General features: G+C 40.8%; 2 protein-coding genes across 2 annotated transcripts; both read right to left on the minus strand.

Moving 5' to 3' along the window:
• Positions 1 to 370: 370 nt before the first annotated feature.
• On the minus strand, positions 371 to 4,156 carry Pate4 (prostate and testis expressed 4). The gene is made up of 3 exons (XM_036193578.1): positions 4,090 to 4,156; positions 815 to 925; positions 371 to 492 (listed from the first exon to the last, which is right to left on the minus strand). Exons 1-3 carry the CDS (start codon positions 4,154 to 4,156, stop codon positions 371 to 373), a joined length of 300 nt encoding a protein of 99 aa, XP_036049471.1.
• An 18,247-nt stretch (positions 4,157 to 22,403) lies between these two features.
• Pate3 (prostate and testis expressed 3) lies at positions 22,404 to 24,410 on the minus strand. Its single transcript, XM_036192204.1, has 3 exons — positions 24,362 to 24,410; positions 22,930 to 23,052; positions 22,404 to 22,528 (listed from the first exon to the last, which is right to left on the minus strand). The coding sequence occupies exons 1-3, from the start codon at positions 24,408 to 24,410 to the stop codon at positions 22,404 to 22,406; spliced, it is 297 nt and encodes a 98-aa protein (XP_036048097.1).
• Positions 24,411 to 26,765: the final 2,355 nt, after the last annotated feature.

The raw sequence follows: 26,765 nt of genomic DNA on the forward strand, positions 1-26,765 counted from the left end.
ATAACCTCCCATTAATAAGATTCTTAGTCAAATTGTTATTGTCTGTTTTGCCACCCACAGCAGCATTCACAGATTCCAGATATTAAAATGGAAGTCCTTGGGAGGCTATTACAGGGCTAGACATTGCAAAACTGGAAGAGTAAAATAACATGGTAAGTATGGGATCATTTTGCAATGGTCATGATTTTAAGGGTCCAATGGTATGGTCGCAGGAACCCTTCATTGAAATGAAGACACAGCCCCTGTTGGCCATCTCAGGGATCTCAGGCCAGTGTGGAAACGATGTAGGAAAGCAAGTTCTTCATATTGCTTGGCATGTAATTTTGGATCTTGAACAGAAGATGATCTTCTTCATGATACTCTTTTCGGTCTAGAAATTATTACACATGTTTTTGTAACAGCACATTACATAAGTCATTTTCCCTTCTTCCTCGATCCCTCTTCGACGGCAGTTAGGCATACATAACTGTTGTGAGTACAGATGGTTTCCTTCTAAAAATGAGACGCTCGTTATACATGCTGGACAAGATTATCTTCACACAACTTCCTAAAAGTCACTGCCAAGAGGAAAACCCCTTCACACTGGATCCCCTCCCCTGGCTCCTTGGGGTCACACTCCCATGTGGACTCTGACTCTGGATGCCAAGCCCCTCAATGATGAATTAAAAAGTCCTCTTTTCCTTCCTCCCGACATTTTACTCATTGCCTTACCACTCAGCAAGGCTCAACAATGGTAAGTTCTTTATCCCAGGCACTAGTAGGAGTAATAGTCTTTTGAAGGCATTTTTTTGAAGTCTGCATCAGCCCTACTTACCAGAGTAGTGTGCTATGCTAGAGCATGACTGACCATGGAAGGCAAAGCATGTCTTTCGGCCCTTAGTACATTTTGAATTTCTTGAGATCTCGCAGACATTGCAGATCAGACCTATATTTGTTGAGTAAGGAAAGAATAGGATATTTAGGATGAACTGCAGGGCTATGGGAACATGTGATTACAAGATCAAAGAGAGGCTTCAGTGTTACACACAGACTATACTGTCCATTTACTCCATCAGCTAGTATTCAACCTAGCTTTGTGAGTTAAGCTAGGGGGTATGTGGTGATACATTGTGTACCCTAATAAAATTTGCCTGAAGATCAGAGAACAGAACAAGCCACTAGATTAAACAGGCAGTGGTGGCACTCACCTTGAATCCCAATACCTGGAGTCACATACCTTTAATCCCAGCACTAAGAAGGAAGTGGTATGGCTGGGTGAAGAAAGGTTTATAAGGCATCTGGAGACAGGAACTGAAGGCTTTTCCGCTGAAGCTCTCTTTTCAGTTGAAGACTTTTTGACTGAGGACTTAGAGGCATTCAAATAGAGGATTTGTGGAGTTGACAAGGTGAGACGTGGCAGTGACTTGTTCCTTTGTGTCTTTGATCTTTCAGCATTTATACCAATATCTGGTTCTAGGTTTTTTTTTTTTTTTATTACAAGACCATCTACCATTTGTGCAACAGGGTGGATTAAAATAATGGTGAAATTATTTCTGTTACCTGGTTAGTACCTACTTATATTTGAAGATGAAATAAAAACAATGAGAATCAAAATTTATATATATATATATATATATATTATACACACATATATATGATATATATATATAATCAATTGGATGAATTGTATGATGCAATTTGAGTATAACAACAGAGTCCATTGGGCTGAGAAGGTAAGACTTCTGTAGCCCAGGACTTGGAGTTGATTATTGGAGATGTGGAGATGTAGGTTGGAGGATCTTATTGGGGAGGACATAGAGGTTGGAATAACAGTGAAATGTTCAGAGCAGGCTGAGGTGACATTCTTTGCTGATGATCCCACCTAGTTCAGACCGACTTTCTCTCTTTCAGAGAATGTCACCAAGTAACAAAATGATCCATGATTATCTGTGATCAAGTAATAACAGGGCAGGACAGGCAGGGCATGGAGACGATATCAGAAACTATGACAAATTTAGCTTTTAGGATTAAGTAATATTGATAGAGAGAAAAGGGAATATGTTAGTTCAACCTTTCATCTCACATATTCCAAGATTATCGAGTAAGAATCTATATGAAGCCAAGAAGGCCTTGAATGCCATTGACTTACATCCAATTTCGAAGACAGTTTTGAAACATCTGTCTTCTGTATTTCACTCTCCCTGCTCTACTAAAACTGCCTTTACAAATGTTGCTAGTAATCTCTAATGACAAGTCTAATTGTCTTTGCATGAACCAAGAGTTTGTTCACTTATATATAAGCAATGATGACTTAAAGCATACAGGAAGATGTGCACAGGTGAGGGGCAAACATATTACAAAATTTTATATCAGGGACTTGAACATTCATGGCTTTTGGTATCAGGAGCAGACTTGTTGTGAGTTGCCTTTTAGAATACAGTGAGATGGCCATACACTGTACATAATCTGCATCTTGATTTCCTTTTAACAATGTATGATATAAGCAAAATATTCCATTGCAGCTTTGTAGCATCCTTTAATTAATCAATTCCTTATGTACATTTGTTTCTACTTTTTTTTTTCGAGACAAGGTTTCTCTGTGTAGCTTTGTGCCTTTCCTGGAACTCACTTGGTAGCTCAGGCTGGCCTCGAACTCACAGAGATCCGCCTGGCTCTGACTCCTGAGTGCTGGGATTAAAGGCGTGTGCCACCACTGCCCAGCTGTTTCTACTTTTTTGATATTACTTGCCACAGGAAATAACACTGAACACTATTTATTACAATATAATAAGGTTGTTATCATGTAATTTCATTTGAATATGATTATATCTGTAATATAATTTCATATAAGCAGAATTTCTGGATAAAAGTAAATTATTATTTTGATAGATTTGCAAGATGTACTTTAAAGGAAAAGAAACCATGTGTACTCTTGTTATCAATTTTTAGGTAATTCTTATCTACATTGCAACTAGCACATGGTAGTTCAGTTTCTACATGTTGACAATAGGGTTGTTTAATATGTACTTGTCTTACTATATAAGGAGTGAGGCTGAGCACAATTTTGTATATACAATAGCTGTTTGTATTTACTGTATGGTGAACTTTTGGTGTCTTTAACTTATTTTTCTGTTAGATTATTATTGTACTTTTAAATTCTTTTATTGGAATTGTCATATATTAGGGACATTAGCCTTTTTTCTAAAACATGAATTGACTTTTTGCTTTTTACTATGAGGAATTTTTAAATTTTTCTTTCTTTATATTATTTTTATTTTTGACATTATTATAGAATTACATCACTTCTCCCTTCCTTTTCCTCCCTTCAAGACCTCCTATATGCCTTCCTTGCTCTCTTTCCAATTCATCTGGTCTTTCTTCTAAAAACTCTAGGTTTTTGAGTTGTAGTTAAAAAAATGTCTTTTCCAAATTGGTAAAAGAATAATCCTGCATTTTCTCTAATATTTTATGGTTTAGTGGTTCTTAGAATTAAAAGGGGGACAAAATAGAAACACCACTGTACTTCCAGTACATTTAATAAGTAAGATGAATAGGAATTAGACATTACTTTTCATTGAGTCATGAGGGAGAACTATGTGTCAAGGCTGACTTTCGAGCTGAGTGTGCATTCACTCATGTGGGATGGAGGATCACCAGAGAGATTTGCCTGAGGAGTCGCTATTTTCAGCTATAAATTGTAATTGGAGCTTTGGAAGCAGAAGGGGATCTGTGTGAGTAGTATTGAGCTTTGAAGAGCCCACAGTGGATCAGGTAAGTAAAGATTCCTGCTGACCTAATACCTGCAAAATACGTGGAGAAGAAGTAGTGAGAGACAAGAAAGAGAAAGGAGGGAGTGTTGTGTAGAATGTAGCATAACAATGTTCCAAGAAAAGGGAAATGAAAACTCAAAAACTGGAGGTCTGAAAATTGCTGTCTTGTTTCTCTGTGGTTCTTCTGTTCTCTTCTTGATTAGTATATCTCATAATCTCTCTAATGCCCAGAACCTCAGTCTTCAGGTGGGAGCTGCAACGCCCGAGTGAGACTGGAGGACAGTGGTTTAGAAAATAGCACCCCTAAGACCTCCCTCCCCTCCCCATGGTGCAAACTTACTCTCCACGGAGCAGAGAAGAGATAAGGTCACGATGAGCAGCGTGGTGATTTTTGTCGCTGCATTCATGTTGGATGGTAGAAGGTGGCTTGAAGTACTGTAAAGGATGGCTGCTGCTCACTCCCTTTATAAAGCTGGAGAACAGGAAGAAATCTCCAACACTGTCACAAAGAGGAAATGCCCTTTTCTGTTTACTTTTGAGAAACTGCATATATAGTAACATTGGAAGTACAGGCTGCCCAGCTGTCTAGCTGCAGCTGAGTCACAGAGCTTCCCTCCCTTATCTCATCTTCTCTGTGTGCAAGTGTGTGAGATGTAGTTTTCTGGTCCTTCAAAAGCTTTTCTCTATATAATAAGTGGAAAATGTCTGCTCATTCTAGAATTCAGAAATAGTGACTCAGAATTCAAAGGTTTCCAGAGAAGGGACATGTAACACGGTTTCCCGAACAGCTTATTCCAATGGTGGAAAACTCTCCAGTTTGAGACTAGGCAAGGAGGAGGTTTGAGCCTGAGAGTCTACACATGACTCCCTGGCTGCTGTCTTCCAACATTTTCATCTTCCCTCCTTAGGAAGTTCTAGTGCTTATCATGCTGGAAGTCTGGAATATCTGGAAGTCTGGGATATCTCAGGTTCCCAGCAAATCTTATGGTTGGGAAGTTCAGGGGTGAAGGCAGAAATGAGGGTTCTTCTCAGAGCCATTTCCAGTGAGAGCTCCTTCTTGAGATCTGAGCACAGTTTCAGGGTATTTCCTACCCTGGCCCTTCTGGAATTAAAGCTAGGACCATGTCTCTACCACACTCAGCCCTGTCTCACACAATGTCCCTGACTCTAGGGAAATGAAATATCACGGTCCCAACCTTACTCTGAGTCATTCAGCTAGCTACATTCTAGAACAAACTTCTAGAATTTCTTTCTTGTGATTGTGGCCTCCCCAACTTCTCAGGGAGATTTACTTCCTTCATGAAGGATGCCATCTCTGGTGGAGTGCATTCTCTCCGCCCCATTCTAGTTGTTACCAGGTCATGATACCTTTCTCTTCCAGGTGACCTTGTCTTTGTGTAGCTCCATTGTCTGGGCTTCATTTAAAACCAATAACCATGAAGGTCTTTTCTGTTTCCTTGTTAGCCTTGTCCTCTGTGGGGATTAGGTTCTAAGGCTTTAACAGACAAGGCTCTCTCCCTTCCCTTCTGCACCCTTCAGATACTGGATCCTAAAAACAACTCTGGGAAGTATGGATAATAATTATCATTTCTTCAAATGAAATAATAAGCTCAGAAAGGTTCAATAATGTACCTAAGGTCGCACAGCAGCTAGCAAGCCTCAGAGGATGTGAAACCATGATTGTCTGCAACAGAGTTATATTTGAGATAAATTTACAAATCATACATTTATTCCTATTAGTGGGATTTTGGTGTATTTCTCAACCTTTGAGAAAAATATTAATTTTTAATCCAGTTCCTGAAACTGCACCACAGTGAACAGGAATTAAATGGTATATTCTTAGAGTTATATACTTTATATGAGCTCTATTGCTATGGTAAAAATAAACTCCAAACAGTGACTTTTGATACCATGAATTACTCTTTTAACATTCCAGAGGCATACAAGCTTATGGAGCTATAAATAAAGACACAATAAAAATGTCAGCAACAGGCTATTTCCTTCTGGAGACACTAAAGAAGAAAATATATTTTCCTCCAGTATCCCATAACTTGTGACCCATTTTTCCATCTTCAAAGCATATAACTTCAAAATCTGCTTTCATCATTATATCACATTCCTCATTCTACAGTCAGGTCCCACTCTCAGATTATGGTAATCAAGTACATGGTTTTGCATGTGCTAGGCAAGTTCTCTACCTTTAAACTTTGTCTTCAGCCCCCTACTTCTCTTTTATAAGGTTATTTGTGATCATATTTAGGTGCCCAACCACATGAAACATGATAACCTTTCATCCCACAGTCCTTACCATAATCAGATAGTAAAAGCCTTTTGGGGCATACACAGTAACATTCCCCAATAACAGAGATTGGGCTATAAAAATACTTGGAAGTCATTATGCAATTTTTCCTATTTAGTACTGTCAACTCAACACAGCCTAGATCACTTGAAAAAGACTCAATTTGATAATTGTCTTTATCAGGTTAGTTTGTAGTCATGTCTTTGTGTGGGGGATTGTTGGGGAGAGAGAGGGAAAGAGAGAGAGAGAGAGAGAGAGAGAGAGAGAGAGAGAGAGAGAGAGAGAGAGAGAGAGAGAAAGCCAGTGAGTGAGCCAGAAAGCAGAAAGCATTGTTCCTTCATGGCTCTTGTCTCCAGATTCCTGCCTTGAGTTCATGCCCCAATTTTCTTCAGTGATGGATCATGAAAGTGTAAGCCAAATAAACTCATTCTTCCCTAAGTTGACTTTATTCATAGTGAGAATGCTTTATCGTGACAACAGAAAGAAAGTAAAACACTGTCCACTATGCACTCTCAGTACCAAGGTCATGACACCATCTCTGTGGGCCCTTCTGTTTGCCCAAATGCTCCCTCTGCAATAAGGTGTGTCTCTCTCTCCCTGGCCTACTGTATACTCACACATGCATATCGTCTTCATTTATGCAGCAGCAAACACCAGTTTCTTTAGCAGTCTGTCCCATGATTTAGAGCCTCTGTCTGTTGACATTTGCTCTTCCTCTGGTGCCTTCACTGTCCTTTCCACTAAACTACTTTCTTATTAGCTTTCAAAGTCCTCTTTTTCTCTCAATTTGTTAAATTTTATTTTAATTAAAGTATAGTTCTATCATTCCCCCTTCCCTCTCCTCTCTCCAATCCCTTCTACATCCTCCCCATCACTCTATCGAATTCAAGACCTCATCTCCTTTGCTTTTATTATTATTGTTACACATATATACATAAAATCTGCTGAGTTCTTTTAGTGTTGCTTGTGTGTATTTGATTTCAGGGCTGATAATTTGTACCAATGAAATCTCAACAATATTGCTGCCTATACAAGATTCAAACAATGAAAACATGCTAACACGGAAGGAGGAAATGTCATGGGGACCTATGACAAAGAACTACAGGCAACTAGTGACTGCCAAGAGAAGGAGGATTAGTCTTTTCCCCGGAATATACTCCTTAACTGTCTATCCAATACTGAGTGGTCAAAGTCCTTCTTTTTGAAGAGAGGTTTCCATGGTAATATTTTCTAATCCTAATCCCTTCTGGTCCCCAACAGCCAACTATGCTTGACACATTGTGATCTCTTTAAGATGGTTTCAAATTCTGTAAGGTCCTCAGCCAGTGTCTTTGTTTAACAGGATGCCTCGTATTTAGTAAAATGGTCAGTGATAGTTTACTGAGTTGGAAAATTAGCTAATGAGTAGACATGATGAGGGCAGACTTGGTTCAACTTTAGGAAGAATTTTACAATAAATAATACAGAGATACAATAGGGCACTTTATGCAGCAGCTTTCTAATGGCTGTGGAATTAGGGTGAGCACTCTCCTGGGAGTGCATGGGTAAATCAGATAGGGATTCTGTGTTCTTGGAAACATCATTTCTGGAAAGTGATCATATGATCTGTAACATCAGGTGACTAGTCTAAGGACATACCACAAAAGGGAACAGTGAGAACATCCCCCAGGGAGGCACACGATGAACATCTGAGAATACTTAATCCGTGCCTCTGTTCATACTGAGTACAGTCACTCTGCTCTGTCTGTTTAGAAATGATTTCTGGAATTAGTTTGCAGTTGCCTGAGATAGAGAGAATCATATTGTTTTAAAAAAATGGCCACAAGTAAGTATGATATTTGAATGAGAAATTATAAGAACTTTCTCTTGTTCATGGGGGCCATGCTGGGTGTCATGAACAGCACAATGCTAGGATAAATCTCTTTCCTTTGGAGAATGTTTACTTAGGAGGATGACTAGATTTGACTTCATTACTATAAATATCTCCATTCCTTTATTCTCCTACTTGTTCCTCAGCCTGCTGACTTCTCTCTGCATTCTCTTCCATTGTTAGGATGCCCGGCTAAGGAGAGTTCATGACTTGTGTTCCTTTGGTAGTCTGCTTAGCAACTTTGTCCACCTGGAAGTACAACACTGCTTTCACATTTGTGCAAATTATCAAAGGAGAAGACAGGAGAACCACAAATCTTTAAAGAGCCATAAATTGGGCAATATCAAAATTAGCTTTCTTCATCAACGAAAATGAAGAGTGAAAGATACTAGTCACAGACTGGGACTCCTAGAGCTCAAGTACTAGTGACAAGTGAACTCTGATAAGCTTTGTAGAAAACTAAACTGAGGACAAACACAGCACTTAGAGTCTTAGCTAAGAGGAATACGATGAGAGAAGGAAATGAAGGGGATAGAAATAGAACAATGAAGTCAAAGTATCCCTACTTGCTGATGACATCATTCTATAATCCCCCTTAAAGATTACACCCCAAACTTCTAGAGCTGATAAACACTGCCAGCAAATTGGCAGTTCATAATTCAACACACAAAAATGTATTGTGTAAGGGTTTCTTTTTTCTCTGCAGCCTTGTCAGCACTTATTGTTTTGTTTTCTTAGTGATAACCAACCCAACAAGGCAGCTGGAGAGATGGCTCAGCAGTTATAAGCATTAGCTGCTCTTCCAGAGGACCGGGATTCAAGTCACATCACCCACATTGCAGCTCACAACCATCTGTAACTCCAGTTCCAGGGGATCTGATTCTGGCCATCTTGGGTACCAGGCATGTATGGTTCACAGAAACACGTTCAGACAAAACACCAATAGACATAAAATTAAAAACAAAATCTAATTGGGATGAAATGGCATCTTAACATAGTTTTCATTTTCAGTTTCCCAGTGGCTAAAGATAACATATTAGTTTCTTTGTGGTCGCTATGATCAAATGCCCTGACAGAAGCAACTTAAAAGAGGGAGTTGATTTGGGATCACAGTCCCAGAGTTCAGTCCATAGAGTAGGGAGTCACAGCAGCAAGAGCAGGAGACAGCTGGGCCCATGGCATCTGAAGTCAGGAAGCAAGGGAGAGGAGTCCCCATGTTCCCATTATGTAGTCCAGGACCCAAGCACACAGCATGGTGCTGCCATATACCCTTATCTGGTGTTTATTTGTCCAGTCCTCTACTGAAGGCTATTGCTGTTTCTGAGTTCTGTCAATTATCAATAAAGTTGCTGTAACAACTATGTGTGCACAGCATAAACCATAAGTCATTGTGTCAAGGAGCATGGTGTCTGGATCATAGGAGGAAGATTAAAAGTATTTTTAATTTAGTAAGAAATTGCTAAATTATATTTCACAATGGTTGCACTATTTCTGTTTTCATCTAGGAAAATTAGATGAGAGCCTGTTTCCCTCTGCCTCAGGCTGACTGCCTCCCATACTCAGTGGCTTCATCCAGGAGCAAGTCAATATACTGATTCTGGTTTTCTGTTTATGTCTCTTAAATCCCACTTGAGGGGATTTTTTTTTTAGAACTACTTCTTCCAATGAGTTCTGAGAGTAAAGGCTGTCTTATTACATGCACATCTGTGCTGCTTTGATGGGTCATGCTAATCCTTGCTCTCCTATGGCCCCACTTATGGACTGAATTATTTTATTGTGTCCTCTGAATTTATATGTTGTGCTCTTATCCCAGTATATTATAAAGTGACCATATTTGGGGATAGGGCCTTTAGAGAGGCCATTGTGACTAAATGGGGACATATGGGTAGCACCTAACTCAATGACTAGTACCTCTACAGAAGAGAATATAAACTGGAGATTTGCATCTGTAAGCCAAGAAAAGGAGCCTCAGAAAAGCCAACCCTGTCTGCCCCTTGATCTTGGACTTCCAGATTCCCCAACTAGAAGGAAATAGATTTCTGTGGTTTGAGCAGCCAATTCATGATGTTCTATTGTGGCCAAGGCAGACTAATGTGGAGAATTGTTGTGGATATCTGAATTGCAGTGTTTAGGGGCTCTGCTCCTTTGTTATGAGGCTCATTGTCTGAGTCTGAAGCCCTCTGCTAGGCCCTTGCTAAGGGAAGTGCTGAATAGAGCGTCCAGCCCTTCCCTAGAGGGGATGCCATGGCAGTGCACAGGAGCATGCTCCTTGGACAACACAGCAGGCCTGGCAGGCCTGGTGCGGTGGTCTGAACTTGGGAATTGCCTGACTCTGGGTTTAGTCTGGGATCAGGTTCTCTTTTAATCTTTTTGGACCAGAGCTTCTGGGTTCTAGAAGAAAACTACTTGAGCCTCAGAGCTTGCCTCTAAGAGGAATGGCTCTCAGAGACTTCCAGAACATCCCTAGAAGAAGGAAAGCCCACAGATGAAGGAAGAAAGCAAGGCTCTGGACACATGTGTGGCGGTCCCTGATGGCCATGGCCCTGCAAGTGTGCCTTTGATTATTCTGGGCTGCGGAGGAACAGCTCCAGGCTTCTCCCCATGACTGATAATTAAGCTAATCTGTTTGCTAGGCTATCTGAGAGAACTCAGCCCATCCTGAACCTCAGCCCAAACTTCAAAGGCTGTCTAGAAGAAGTTGTTCTTCATTTCCTGCCCACTCCAACATGCAAACTATATTGAAGCTGTGTGACCTTTCCAGACAACTCCTACAGCTATCAGCCACTGCCAATTTCTTTCCTTTCCTGTGCCAGAGTGTCACCTATAGGCCTTGGGCTGCTGTCCCCTTCTCCCCAAATTGTCTCTAAAAGTGGCCTCTGACTGAAGCATCTGAATTCTATTTTTTTTTTTTTTTGGTCATGACAAGGTCTCACTGCAACCCTGACTATCCTAGAACTCACTGTATAGACCAGACTGGCCTTGGACCCACAGTGATCTACTTGCCTCTGCCTCTTGAGTGCAGGGATTCAAGGTATACATAACCTCACCTAACTCTGAGACTTGATTTTTCTCAGGATTCTATATGGCTCCTGAGAATCCCAAATGCCAAGAGTTCTATTATCTCAGATCTCTTATTGCATTGTGCTTTGGCATAGAAGAACAAGGTTGACACAGACCTGGGGTCCCTTTTGCTGGTGTAACAAATCCTATGCAACAATCCTGTTTAGAAATCGGTGCAAAGGGAAGGTCCACATGGTGCACTCAAGATTTTCCTGCCTTTAATTCTTTAACTGACACAGAAAATTATCAATAATATATTAAATGCAAAAGTCAGAACCACACATTTATTAACATATCAACCATGATGGTGCATGTTGACACGGACTAGTGATATATGTAGGGAAATAAAACTGGATGAATTCATTTCTTAGAATTTGTGACGTAAAGGTCATTTTCATTTATTTCTTAACAATATTGGTATAGTTCCAAATTTCCTTTACCCTTATTCTGGGAAATACATTCAGAGTTGTCTTGACAAACTATAGACTGAGGTTGGGTGGAGCTGGACATCAACATATTTAATCACTGGACACCCATGACATCTTTCTAGGCTGCAATAAGGGGTCTTTTGTTGGGAGGAATGAGCATGATGCTTTTAGTCCAACCCCCTAGGACTGTGCTGAGTGTCACATGTTCCAAATGTGAGTCCCATAAAGGAGGTCCCCAAACCAGCATGGGAATTCTTTCCTACAATGGCATGTAAATTCTAGAGCCCAGTCAGGTTCATGGAGCCTTCTAGTCTCAAAGGGTTCTGCCAGTAAATGTTGTCTCTGCTAGGAAGAAATGTGTGATATTTTGTTTGTGTTCTGACAAATAAAGCTTGCCTAGAGATCAGAGGGTAGAGCTATCTAGCCACTAGTTTACTATGGAGACCAGGCAGTGGTGGCACACATCTTTAATCCCAGTACTTGGGAGAAGCAGGAAGCAGGAAGATCAGAAGTTCAAGGCCACCCTGGGCTACAGGAGACTGAACCAGTCTAAAAGAGAAACAGAATTGGGTGATGGTAGCTCCTACATTTGATCCCATGCCTTTGATCCTGGCACTTAGGAGGTGCATGCCTTTAATTCCACCACTAAGGAGGTGGAGGCAAGAAATATAAGGTGGGTAGAGCAGGATCTCAGCCTCCATTCTATTTGAGGATTTATAGAGGTAAGAAGTTTCTAGTAGCTGCTGGTCTGCTTTTCTGATCTTTCAGCTTTCACTCTCAATATCTGACATCAGATTTTTATTGTTAAGACTAATTAGGATCATCCTTCACAGAAAGGAATTCATTTTTATTTGATGGAGAAGTCTCTTCATAGTGTCTCACTCATTATTATTGTAATGTCTCTAGAGTAGAGACCATCCAGACCAAGCCTGGGAACCAGTTCTAGACCATAAATACAGAGCTAGACTGGAAAGATAACATCCAGCTGAATCAGACAGATGTGCACCTTTGTTGTCTTGATAAAAAAAAAAAATCATCTCTAACACCCCCTTGGTCTTCATCAGTAAGACTAGGTCAGTCATTTCTAACCCACAATACTGTTAGAGAATCCAAACCCACAATACTGTGAGAGAATTCTCAGAATAAATGGGCTACATTCTGGTGAATGTCTAAATTTTCATCCTTAAATTGGGCATTGTTAAATGTAAGCATCCACGCCTCTTTACTGGGCCAAGGTCACCTGATACAGCTTCAAGGAATTAAACCAGGCCTATTGGAAGGGCCACATCAAGACTGAGGCTGTGACATTTTATTGAGAACAATCAGACTTTTTATAGGTTTATCAGAAACAGAATTGCCAGGATCAATATAACTGTAGTTGCCAGGATAAAACGATGTTTGCAAATTTTACAGGGTTTACAAGATTAATGTCTAAGACCAATTGTGTTGAGCTCCCACGCTTCCTTGGCTACTGAGGGGACATAGAGAGAAACAGAGGGCAGCCTGAACCTGCCACTGCTTGAGGGAGTGTGTGGCTCTTTCGGGAACAGGCAGGTACCTTGTGTCCCAGGAGCCATGGACTGTAACCAGAAAAACTATGATTCCTGCCTCTCAAGGCAGCTAGGCCAGGCCAACTCCATGGTTCCCTATAGTTAAATATGTGCTTCTTTCTCTTCCTCATCACTCATGTACAAGTTTCTAAGTCCTGACAACTGCCTCAGAGATTGCTTATAACTGTAATGGTTCTTTTCACCTTTTGAGCCATGGAGGCACAGGGTAGGCAGGGAGGACACCTGGGCTGCAGTCCTAACTGTGGGTGTGGTGGGGTACCTTCCTAGCCAGCATGACATGAAGGATTGCAATGGATGGTAGGTACATGGATCATGTTCTGGGAACCTTGTCAGATAAGTGGGTCCTCTATTCACCCTCTCCCCACCACAGAAAAACCTGTGATGTCTACTGTCTATCTGCTCTGTAGTGACAAGAATTTGTAAACCTAAGACCAGGAATTTCATTCTGTAAACTTGTAATTAGAGACTGTCAGCTACTATGAACATCTTTGGTTCATTCTCTGACACTTCCTGGGTTGCCTGTATCCAGTCACGCCGTTCATCTGTCTGCCATGATCCCGATGATCTGATATGTTCAGGGCATGAGTCTAGACACGGAGAGAAAGTGGGGGACTTCAACACATGAAACCAGCATCTAGAGGGGGCAAGGAACAAAAGGAACACAAACGAGCTAAGCTATGGGATCATAAACCGACTTTGGCACTCTGCAGGGAAGGCAGAAAGAAAGGTGGTCAGAGAGTCGTGCTCTTCCATCTGTGTATGTGTGGCTTTGCTGAGAAGGTGGCAGCTGGTACTAAAATGGCAGCTCCTAGGAAACTGTGACATCCTGGAACCCTCACTAACTTACTTTCTGCACGCCAATCCAGTCATACCTCCCTTTAGGTGGTAGTCTCTGCCACCGTCATCATTATCATCTTTGTCTTCCTCAGAAAAAGAATAATAAATTAAGCTCGTAAAAGGCTGACATCATCTTTCCTTCCATCTCTTGTCTCTTTTCCCAAGACTGTTCTACCCGCTCAGAGAGAAGCTGAGCTGTCAGACCACAGATGAAGTATTAGGCTCGGGTCCTGTTGCCATACTCTGTAAGGAAATAAGGCCTTGGTAGATGTAGTGCACAGGCAAGTCAGGAAGACTGTGGTCTCTGAAAGGGACTTATTACATCACTCACAAATGCTTTGTTACCTTGGCTTTATCATATCTGAAAGGATGCCATGTAGAGGCAAAGTTAAGGTGTATTTCATCCAGTTAAAAAATCAACACAAGCAAAATGAAGAGACAAGAGATTCTGTTCCAATATGAACTGGTGTCTTATGACTGATGTAATAAAATGACATGGAGTGTGTGGGTAGGCTGAGTACAAAATGGTTGGAGGAATTTATAAACACAGCTGCATCCATTTACCTGCAAATTTCATTTTAACAGCTAAATAATATTCCATCATGTACATGTATCACTCGCTTTAGATTTCCATTGTTCACAGGTTAACTCTCTTATGTTGTAGAGTTTCCAGATCTGACTCTGTTTTAATCATATAATCATATACTTATTTGTAATACTATTTCAGATATAGCAGTAATGTCCTTCTTTGATTTCCTCATTTGTGATTGCTTATTAGTTTTTACCATGTTATATTTATATAAGTAGAATAACATTTAGATCTAAAAATTACTTTCAAAACACTTGAAGTGTTAGTAAGAGAGGATTTGTCCAAATCTTACAATAATAATAATTTAGAGATTAGAGTTTAACTTCAGGTGGGAAATATGCAGATTCCTCCACTGGGGTGTGGCAATTTAGTTCATGTGGATAGAATGGAGATACTGGCAGGAAGGTCTCAAGATGAAATGATTCCTGGGGAAATTACTGTGTATGCTCATTGTACCTAGAATGATCCCAGCAAACAAAAATCATCTTAAAAGAGAAATGAAGGGAAAGGTTCAAACTAGAGAAGAAACAGGAAGTAGATGTGATGAGGGTGAGTGATGAGCAGGAGGAGAGAGAGACCCTGAGGGAGAAAGCAGGAATGGACAGCCACACACAGCTGAGTGTGAGCTGAAGACCATCAGCCTTTGGCAGTGCAGACCTCCAGGTCTGCTTTTCTGAACTCTGACCCTGTCTTGGATTTCCATGAGATTCTGACTCTCATGTTGCCTCGTGTTAAAATTATTTCCTTCCACCATTTTGGTCTAGTTACAATAAACCTGTTCAAAACATTCTACAATCGACAACAGCAACAACCAAGTCAGAAGTCAAGAGAATGGTCAAGAAGGCCAGTCCCTCCCTAAGCAAATGTGGCAACTTTGGATCAGGGTCTCAAATGCCTTTCTTGGCCAAACATATCTTGCTGGGTGACGAACTTGTAGTGGCAAAACTGATGACCATCTAGGAAAGACAAACATATTAAAAATTATCCCAGAACCACTGGGTCCCAATTTACATGAACAGACCACACAATGCCCTCAGGCAGAAGAAAGATAGTTCCATAAACGCCCATAATGCATGTATTGATATTTGCTGACAGAAACATGGTCTTAACTGCTAGCAAGACCAGTGGATTCCAATGCTTACATATATAACTATATATTGATTTATTACAAATATATAATATATTGATATTAGTATATATTATCATACATTAATATCTTATTATACAGTGCTAACATATTACTATATTAATAAAATAGTATTAACATAATAATATTAATGTATCATAATAACACATTGATATTAATTAATATGATTAATGTGATATATAACATATTATATTAATATCAACACAATCATATTAATAATATTATGAATACTATATTAAAATACTATCTTATAAAGAATATATATTAGTATATAAAATTATATAAATATAGTCATATAACAATATATGCTTTACCAATAATTTCAGGCATATCCTTAGGACTGATGGTACAAGTGTCTGGATCATAAAGCTCCCAGAACACCAATGACTTCATTTATTTTTAAGATGATGGGAAACTATCAATGGAAAACCAAATAAGATTATTTAGTGGTAGTCATGGCAGTAATGATGTCAATCTGAATCACATAGAACTATAGTCCTGGAATTATTATTAACATGAGGAAGATCATGGCTTCATTTGGGTAAATATATGGAAAAGTATAGACATCCAATAAAGTATCTTTATTTACTGATTAATTTGAAAGTAGATCTCAGACCCCCAAACAGCACAGGATATTTCCATGGCTCTCAACCCACCACTAGAATCTGATGGTATCACTATATTGCTGAAGACACTGCACACTTTGGTCACAGAACACAGAGAAATCAAGCTGATGCTCAGCTGGAGGCTTCCTCCCTATAGCTAGGTTTCTCAGGGCTGGAAAGTGCTTAACATGATGCTGGGAGAGAGAAATTGTCAGCAGTTTTACTCAGATGTGAACCCCAGGAGCTACAATAATAAGTAGTGTGTCAAGATATGCACACAGTTTTGAATGCCACGGAGTGACCAATCATTCTCAGTGCATTTAAGACCCACTCCACAAGATGGAACACATATCTGGTGATGTTACCTGGTCCAAGAATCAGTGGTTGGGTAAGTCATGAGCCCTAGAGGAGAATCTATTTAGTTTTTAGTGTTATTTGTTGTTAGTGACATAGCAATAAACTGCTCTCTAAATAATTATCTTTTAGTGAAAAGTCTAGTCACTTATTCATCTATTTCATGTTTATGTGTGTTTGTGAGTTTATATGCATGACATGTACTAGAAGAGGGCATCACATCCTCTGGAACTATAGTTACAGTTGGTTGTGAGCTACCACATGGGTATTGAGAATAAATTTACTGTGGTTGTGGTACATTCACAAGACTTGCATAAGATCAAGGAATTCAAATTTCCAATTAGAATGAGAGGGGCTCACAAAGCCCTGTCCCTAGCTGAGGAGTTATTGGTAATTGATGATTGCTAGGGAAGGGAGCATTAGTCTTCTTCAGGAATGTGGATCTGAGGCCCACCCTCTAGTGGTGGCCCTCTCCTCATACATATACAAGCCTCATTAATTGAACTCAGGATCAGCGCTGGCATCTTCCTTGTTCTGTATCAGTGAGTCTGTATTTGCACTGCACCCCTTAATAAATTATTAAATAGAAAAAAATGAGTAAATGAAGTCAGGAGGGAGATGTGGGGATGGAAGAGAAGACTGGACAGAGGTTGGAGGGAAAGCATGGAAGCAGATTTGATCAAAATTCTTATATACATATCACAAATCCTAAAGAATGAAAGCATGCTTTAAAAAAAAAGAAGTGAGAGGTTTATAGTCACCTAAATTTTTATGTTGCTAGATGATCCCTAAGTGCTTCCTGAGCAGAAGTTAGCAGTTTAGATGTTCCCCAGTACTTTGTGTGGTCCTGTGTGACGTGAGAGACTGTAAACTTTTCAATGTTTCTGAGCCTGATAGGTAGAAAATCAAGTTCAACTCTTGCTGTAGTGTTTGCACTTGTCATATCTAAGAATTGAATCTTTTTGTGCAGGGTTTTGAACTTCCCTTATTTTGAATGGTTTCTTCATTCTTTGTCTACATGTGCTGTGGGGGTCTCTGTGACCACCAGTGTTGGCAGAGTAATGATTGATGGAATGTAAGAAGGTAGTTTGGTTCAACAGGACTAAGTAGGCTGTGTTGGTTCACACTTAGAGAATCTGACCCTGAATAGTTTATTTTTGGCATAGTTAAGCACAGCACAATTTGGTGAAAACCTCCCTGGTGATAATTAACTCAATCCTGTGTGCACAATAAAGCACCAAGTAAGCTAACAAGATCTAAAGTGACTAAATCAAAACTCTATGTAAAGTTCACGTGACACCTTCCATATAGATGGATTTGTTGATTGACTGAGAAAAACAAGTTTGCAATAAGGGTCTGGGGGAGGATCTGGTGTGCTCTTGGCCACTCAGATAGCTCAAAGGTTGCCAGGCTATTAAGCACATCTGCTCTCAGCCTTCTGCAGGGAGGGTGGGATGGCAGGTTATATATCCTTTCCTTTGATGGAACAACCCTATGTGTTTAACATCCCTAGTGCTTTTCTATGAACACAAAGGACCTCCCATGCCTTCTACAATGTGCATATGTTTTTGAACATTATTATTTCTTAACTGACTTTTAGGAATACTTTATACTTAAAATAATTAAACATTTTTGGCTATCTCATTGAAAAATGAACAGCTTTCTGAGTTCTCTAAATATTGGAACCATTCTCTAAATATTGGTAGATGGTAAGTGTGGTGAGTTGAAATTAGAGACTGTTATGTTTCAGCCTGTTCAAATGTCTGCTGCTCGACACTGCTGAGACAAGTTTAGGGTTCTCCCTTCCATTCATATCATGAACCACTTCTGACCAGCATTAGCTTTGCAGCATGTGGGCAAGTATGGATCTCACTTGCTACAGATTGTACATATTGGAGTCCCTAATGTCAAAGTCAAGGATGCCCTAAGTGTAGTGGATATCTGTTCTATGATCCTCTTCAAAATGAGTGATTTTGGAGAAGAGAAACCGCTTTGTCATCAGTTGAGATCTTCAGTGATGAGAGAGAATCACATGCCTGTGGATGGGAGATACAGAGAAGAACATAGCCTTCTGTGATCATCATTGTGTGACGTTCCTGATTGCAGATCCACCACCTGAATGTAATCATGCAGACACTGTGGACTGATCCAATTTGAGGAACTGTAAAAATGTTCAAATATCAAGACCATGAAAACAGAAAGATTGTGAAACTGTTTTGGACCGGAGGGACTGGTTAGATGTGGTAACTAAGTGTGATATTGTGATTGTGGTTTGAAATATTTTATTAAAGAAATGTTACTTAAAAATTGTTAAATCTTAGCCAGTAGATGCTTTGACATCATTTCAGTCATAATCTTGTGATTGTGATAAACACCTTGTGGATATGGAGGAAATATTCTTGTTCTTAGGAAACATACCGAAGAATTCAGGGCTTGTAAAGAATTGTGGCATCAATTACTCTCAAATAGTCAACAAAAATGTTCTTTGTGGTATTAAAGATGACGAGACTTCAATAAAACACATAAGTTTATATTATTTAGCACAGAGACTGATTGCATTAAGTACATTTTTCAAGGAAACAAGACAATATAGAAAAAGCACAGGGACAAATAGCCAATCGAAAGAAAGCACATGCATTATGAACCAATGGCTGTGGAGCCCCCAGCTAGATCAGGCCCTCTGGATAATTGAGACAATTGAATAGCTTGATCTGTTTGGGAAGCACCCAGGCTGTGGGACCAGGACCTGTCCTTAGTGCCCGAGCTGGCTGTTTGAAACCTTGGGCTTACACGGGGACACTTTGCTCAGCCCGGAAGGAGGGGACTGGACCTGCCTGTACTGAATCCACCAGGTTTAAATGAATCCCCAGGGGTGCCTTGATCCTGGAGGACATGGGAATGGAGGGGAGGGGATGGGGGGAAGGTGGGGTTGGGGGCAGGAGGGGGGAAGACAGGGGAACCCATGGCTGATGTATAAAATTAAAACACATAATAAAAAAATTAAAAAAAGAAAAAGTTAGAATTGAAATGGCACAAAAAATTCATGACAAATATTCAAAAAGACTTGTCATAACTTTCACATAGGAAAAGTGCACTTCTGGAGTTTGTGATGATATGGAGTATTGTAGGGAAAGAGCCATGCATAGTAATAACAGAAAATTGGATAAACCAATACAAATCAAATATTCTAGTTTGGCTGGGAGGGAAAAGGTTCGTCCTTCTAAGTCACAATCTGTCATTGAGGGAGATCGGAGCAAGAACTCAAACAGGAATTGAAGCAGAAACTATGGAGGAACACTGCTTCCTGGCTTGCTCTCTCTGGCTCATGCTTGGGCAACTTTCTTACACAATATAGGGCCATCTGCCCAGGGGTGGCACTGACCACAGTGGGCTTGGATCTCCTTTATCAGCTGGCAATCAAGAAAATGTCCTACAGACATGCCCACAGGCCAATATGATCAATGCAACCTCCCAATTATTTGAGACTCCCTCACATAACTATATGAGCTGAAGCTAACTAGGAGAAGCCCTCAAATGAAAATTTATTTCAATTTTTTCAATTATTTTGTGGGAGTTTCATCCATGCATGAAATTTTCTCAATTTTATTTATTCATTTATTTTGGTAGCATGTGCACACAAGAGGTTGAGATCGTCTCAAAGCAAATACAAAAATCCCATTAAGTCAATACATAAAATGCAAAAAGTAGATGGTTAAAAGTGGGGAGTGGGGTTTATCACTTTCAAATTCTTGCTTCCTTAGCAACTGTTGTAATCCCATCCCTGTCACCTTGTCACGCCCCACTTCAGTGCTGGCTGTAGTCAGGACTCTGCTTTGTCTCTCGGGGTGAATGCATGCACAGTCTGTTCCTTGAGATGTGCTGTAGGTGCATCTGTGGCCCAGCAGATGTGTGAACGAGCGCACCCAGTATGCTGTCAGTGTTCTTCTGCAAGAGCTGTTTTTTTTAAAAATTATATTTATTTATTTTTTTATTTTTGTAGGCTCTTCTCTCCAATTTCTTATCCCCTAAGGTGTCTGGCAGCTTAAGGCTAGAAGATGACATCCCAATTTGCAGTTTCTAGGACAGCTCAATTTCTTAGGCAGTGAAAGTCATGTAATGACTGACTAGCTTATGCTTTTTCATTCTAAAAGTTAGGGAAGTTTTTATTAGGCACTTTAAAGGACTTTTTTTTTTTCCCCCAAGACAGAGTTTCTCTGTAGCTTTGGAGGCTGTCCTGGAACTTGTTTTGTAGACCAGGCTGGCCTTGAACTCACAGAGATCCACCTGCCTCTGCCTCCCACTTGCTGGGATTACAGGCATGTGCCACCACCACCCGGCAGGAATTTTAATTCAAACTGAAAAATCAAATATTAAGTGATATTGGGCACATACAAATTCAAAGCAAAAGAAAAATATCTCATTCTGGAAAGGATGAGCTCTTCTTGTGTGAATAGAGACCAACAACAACCTTTTTATTTGACAACAGCCCCAAGACTTTCTCAGTGGAGGGAAGGAAGGGTTTGCAATGCACAGAAAGACTTTGGATGAATAGAAGAAACTAATAAAGTTTTTAACACTCTGTTTGGGCAATATGGTTTGGGACCCATGGGTCCCAAAATTTAGTTATAGCTCTCAAACATATAAGGATTCCCATGAATAGTCGCTAAGTACTTGACAACTGACATTTAGTCTGGAAATCTAAAGAAGTATCTGTAATTGTGAGGCTCTTAGAAGTCATATTCATGCTAGATGCCAGAGGGAGGGGTTACAACATACAGAAGATCCCAAACTAGGACTCCCACTTGTGATGAACAGCAAAGATCATCACTATGCCAACTGTAGGAAAGAGCAGTTGAGTAATTGTACCCATTGCATCCTGGTACCCATTGCATTCATAATCACTATGCATGGGTTACCTATGTGGGTCCCCCGAGAAAGAACACACTTGTACACAGTTATGTGAAGTGGGTGTACTATTTATAGACAGGTAGTAGAGGCCTGAAGACCTCGGTCCACTGTGCTCTACATGTTGACCTGAGGCTCATGGGGGACCCTATGGGGAGGATAAAGATGTTCCTGAGTGTGACCAATTTGCACCACAGATGAGGAGTCCTGGAAGGCTGCCTGCTCAGGGGCCCCGGGACATACGGGAAGATTTGAAGGACAGCCCACTCTTACTGGGAGAGTACATGTTGCCATAGAAGGTGAAAAGATGGCTGGCAAAGGAGGAAAAGAATGGGTAAAGGTTAGGAAAGGATGGAGGCTAAAAGTGATGTAATGTGCTTTTGACATGTGCCTATAGAGGAATAGTCATGGCCTTATTTGATCTCGGAATGCCACGGAGGGCAAAAGTCCTGTGTTTGAAATGCCCTGTGAAAATGCGTGAGAATGTACTTTAGTTGCTAAGAGAATCAGAATGACTAAGTTGGAAATGGACACTGTCTCCAAAGGAGAAAAAACTTTGCATTCACAGAGTAAAATCTTCAGTGCCCACCTCCACTTCGTTCTGTTTTATCTTAACCATCATGGTGATTCATGAGATGTTCAATTAAAAATATTTGTGAGTTTTCCATTGAAGGCTTTCTAGTCCACCTCAATTATCTAAGCTAGTGGAGAGTTCTAGGGTGGTCCCATTTCATATCTTACTGTGCAGAGTTTCTTGGGACAGGTCTTTTAAGTAGATAAAGATGCCAATTCTAGTAATAGGGAAAAAAATCTATTGTTTAAAACCATGATCCCTCATCATCCTCTGCCCAAAGAGAGATCCAAGCTGAAGGAACCAGGAAGGATGATGCGGAGTATCCTCGATGCATATGGGGCAGAAAGGCAGGGTTAGTAAAGTGTAAAGGAAGAAGAACATCTGGACCTTCTGGAATGAGGTCTAGGGGTATATCTTAGATTCTGAAGTTACAAAAATCGTCATCACAACATTTATGGATGTAAGTCCGATTGTTAAAGTTGTACGTCAAATTCTTGCAGAATCTCTGACACACCATGTATGATATTTGGAGAGTGTTACCTGCAACAGGAAAGAACCAAAGACATTAAGCAGTGACTTCAGTATCCAAGGCAGACCATACCTGGCCTTTACCAGACAGGCTTATGGATGGTTTCCCAGAATCCCCTTCCCAAGAGCACCAATGCAGAAATTGCTGGAAAGCCACCAGCTTGACTTGTTGGCCTGTGGTCCCTGACAACTCAATCTATGCATTTGCTTCATTTCTTCTCCTGCTAGAAGGTGAGAAAAACATGGCTTTGGTATCTCCAAAGAAAAAAAAATCTGTCCAGCTATTTTCAACCTGCCCTGCATCTTTTGCCTGCCTCATAGGTCTCTACCCTTCATGCTCAAAGCACTTTGTACTATGGCCTGGGTCAAAGATGCCCATGCTTCTCACAACTTTGCTCAGCCCTGAAACTTACTGAAGTAGATCCTTAGGCTCATGCATGATTCGTACTTCTGAGCATTGCAAACACCAAAGCCTCTTCTGCAGTGGTCTGCCGGGATGCGAAGGTGGCATGTGACACACTTCAGTGATGTTGCTTCTGGAGAGAGCACAGAGCTTGCTGTGAGGGCAGGTACTTGGGATGGGAAGGGAGATGGCAGAGCTGGGTGGAGCAGCCTCCCAAGGGTGGGTGGGCAAATGAAGAACTGATGGTTGAGTGTTTAGGAAGTGACAGTTGAACTTTCCTTTTCATCAACTCTTTTGCCTTTAGTGATGGAAGGAAAAGGCTACTGAGTAAGTGAAAGAATTCTGGTCTCAATTTCAGCCTTTACGTTCTGGATAACTTTCTCTGGTTCAGGGCTCATCTATTTGGCTCAGCTGGCTGCTGAATGAGCTTCAGAAATTGGCCTGTCTCTGCCTCTTTAGCACTGGGATTATAAACACACACCACAAGTTCTGGTATTGTTTTAGGTGAGTTCTACACAGTTTATTTTTCTAGCTTAAAAATGGCCATTGACCTTTAGGAGGTTCTGTAAGAGTGAATAATTGACGTATTGGGTTCAGTTAAAAATTTTTTTCCAGAGGCTGGTCAGCTGGTTTAGCTGCTGTCAAGCCTGATTGACTTGAGTTCGAATTCTAGGACCCACATGATGGAAGGAGAGAAATTACTTCCAAAAGTTGTCCTGACCACGTGTATGTGCAACACACACACACACACACACACACACACACACACACACACACGCCTGCACACACAAGTACACACACATTAAAAAAATGTTTAAAAATCTCCCAATGGTGCTAAAATTAGAAAGAATGTAGTATTTCTTGACCATCTTATTAGGGCCATGTTGTTTCAAATTAGAAGTAATTTAATGCACTGTACTCTGATCTCACAAATCATTGTAAGAAGGTTTTGTCTCCACTTGTCAAGTTAGAGAATTCAGGACAGTGACTGACAAATTCAGAAAAATCTGTCTGATTCCAGGGTATACACTTCTAAGCAGCTTGTAACAAGCTCCCTGAAATGGCTCTTAGAAGCTAGCCATAATATCTAGGACTAGGGCACATCATAAGATTATCGAATGACCAGCTCCCTCAGCAACATAGATTGGTGAATAGAACGGATGCTTTAAGGAAGTCTTCCTTGGCATCTAGATTATGGGGTTTGACAGCAGCAGAAAGGGTGACAAAATTAGGCCTACACACCCAGAAGGATGTGGCACAGTGCTGGAAAAGACCGAGAAGATGGGAGAGAAGGCAGAGGAGCATTCTGAAGGCATCTCCCTTCTTTCCCTTCCAAATATGGTCAAAGCTCCACCCACATGGACATGGCTGTGCTTGTGGAGATTCACAGCAGCTCCCTGGGGATCCTGCACTGGAGCTCATCCCTCAGGTCTGGGACTCACCTACAACGAGGCAGAAGAGGGAGAAGAGCAGCAAGAAGTGTCTGTCCATTTGGACCCAGATGTCTTGTGCAGAGCAAAGCTATGAAGGGCTACAAGCAGAGGTCTGCTGGGCTCCAGAGAGAGCCTTTCTCCTCCAGTAGGGGTTGGCGATTATTCATGCCTAAGAGGAGCCAGTCACACAAGGTTTATTTTGAGAGCTCAAGTTCATTGGCTGTGGTTTCTATAGTCTTGAGACCTGGAGCTTGAAGTTGACCAGGTAGTTTCAAGATAAAAGAACCCTGAAATGTGAACAATTTCTTGGCTAAGAAATTGTTTTTGAGCCTATGAGCAGCTTTGCACTTGCTGGAGACCCAGGGTGCCTGAAGGCTTTAAGCCAAAATGTCTCTGATTCTGCCAGGGGACAGAAGCCAGGGATAGCAGAAAGGGGGGTGTATCTAGATTTCCCTTGTCCCTTGCCCTGCAAAGGAGTACCCCTTCCCTGGAAACCATACTGAGTATATGACTGAAACTCAGAGGCACTTGGACACCTGAATACAAACTGCACTGACCAGCTCACTCCTACCCCATCCCTCCATCCAGGGAAACCTTGTTATCCCAGGGCAGTGAGGCTCATGGTATCCCCCTCTAGGATACCCCTCCCACCTTACAGGAACTCTGCCCTTTTCCTTTCTGTAATAAAATACCTTTGTAAAATTCACCCTTGCTGGTCTGGAAATTTCATTCTTCAAATTTGCAAGCCAAGAGCAATGCAAGTCACTGGCAAGTTTCCAGGATTCTAGTCCACTGGGATAAGCCAAGCCAATAGTCAAGAAGGCTCCATCACTCTCAAAGGTAACCCAGAATTCCCACAAGAACAGAAGACAATATTGACAATGGATAATTGTTAATGTTTCCACTGTGTTTACTTCTTTTTACAATATAGTCTTTATCATATTAATTATAGTTGTCCCCCAGTATCAAGAGTATATTGACTCCAGGAACCTCCATATATACCACAGTCTGTGTTGTTCAATATGTAAAATTGTGTAGCATTTATATATACCTTATGCATATATATACTCCTGTATTGTTTAGAACATATTTAGGTTAGCTAAAGTACCTCACAATATAGTACTTGTATCACAGTATAATAATATAATGTAAAATGATTCTACATAAATAGTTATTGCTACTGAACTTGGGGTCACAGTCTGTCCCCCAAGGATCCCGGTTTGGCCACTCCTCCTCCAGGGGTGAATTAAAACAGCCAAATTAATAGTAAAAAGTAAAAAAAAAAAAATGAGATTTATTCAGTGTAGCCACATTGGGGAGAGGAACAAAGATCCAGTTGCTCTTCCAGTCCATCTTGGGATCCTAAAGTGAGATTAAAGTTTAAACAGAGGGCCAGAGATATGCATGCCTAAGCAGCCCAGGTCAAGGTTTGGCCCTAGCTAATAGTGACCCATTATTGTGTAGGCTTCGGTTTCCACCCTGGTAAGTGGTCAGACAAATTCTGAGAACTGTGTGAAATCTCTTCTCTGATGGCATCAGACTTTAGCCTTCTTCTCCTGGCATGGTCTCAAGGGAAGGGGACTCCAGTTTTTTTGGGTTCATTGTTTCAATATCAAAAACCTATTGTCTGATAGGTCAGATCGAGGGACAAAATGTCTGTTTGGACTAGTTTCATTTATGCAGTTGCTTATAGCATGCTGCATGGCTTAGGGGATAATAAGGAAAACTAATTTTTTTTTTCTGAAAACTTTCAATGTTTCAATGTGGCTGGATGTGGAATCTGTGGCTACCAAACGATGGCCGCACAATTGTTATGATATTGCCATTCTTACCCTGTCTTCACAGAGGAGGAAACTAAGGCTTGGTGAGGTCTAGTGTCATTCCCATGGTTACACACCTGGTGACTAACAGTGCTAGTACTTACAGTAAGTCTCTCTAATTAGAGTTCACACTTTTCACCACTACAATTCAATACCTCTTTGAGACTTATTCTTACACTCAAAGTACAGACACTGCTCCACATGTGAGAAAAGAACAATGAACAAGTTCATCTGGCCCATTTCCTTATGGGGAAGAGAGAGGTCAGAGAAAGAGATAGACAGCTGTGACCTAGCTGGACCTTCAACCTAGAACTTCTGATTCTTGCCTTGGATTCCCCCTATCAGAAATCTGCCCTTTTAGGACAGGGATCATGTACTGTGGGGGACTGTAACATCACCCTTCCACTTATATCATCATTGCTAGGGCCAGAGCCTGGTCCATGACACTTCTGACAAGCTAGGCTCTCAACATTTCTATTAAAGAGATTTATGTGGAGGCATTAAGAAGAGTTGTGCACATATCATAGTTCCAGGACTTTGGAGGCTGAGACAGGAGAGTGATGAGTTCCAGGCTAGCCTAGGCTACACATCAA

This window comes from Onychomys torridus, chromosome 7 (genome assembly GCF_903995425.1).
Source record: "Onychomys torridus chromosome 7, mOncTor1.1, whole genome shotgun sequence".
Taxonomy (NCBI): Eukaryota; Metazoa; Chordata; class Mammalia; order Rodentia; family Cricetidae; genus Onychomys; species Onychomys torridus.

Excerpts from the sequence above, each read along its gene's own strand:
- Pate3 (XM_036192204.1), bottom strand. The coding sequence starts at position 24,410 with ATGGACAGACACTTCTTGCTGCTCTTCTCCCTCTTCTGCCTCGTTGTA. Across the intron at positions 23,053-24,361 it reads CCTCTTCTGCCTCGTTGTAG|AAGCAACATCACTGAAGTGT; the intron begins GTGAGTCCCAGA and ends TGCTCTCTCCAG. Across the intron at positions 22,529-22,929 it reads GAGCCTAAGGATCTACTTCA|GTAACACTCTCCAAATATCA; the intron begins GTAAGTTTCAGG and ends TTCCTGTTGCAG.
- Pate4 (XM_036193578.1), bottom strand. The coding sequence starts at position 4,156 with ATGAATGCAGCGACAAAAATCACCACGCTGCTCATCGTGACCTTATCT. Across the intron at positions 926-4,089 it reads TCTTCTCTGCTCCGTGGAGA|GTCTGATCTGCAATGTCTGC; the intron begins GTAAGTTTGCAC and ends CAACAAATATAG. Across the intron at positions 493-814 it reads TAGCATAGCACACTACTCTG|AAGGAAACCATCTGTACTCA; the intron begins GTAAGTAGGGCT and ends TCTCATTTTTAG.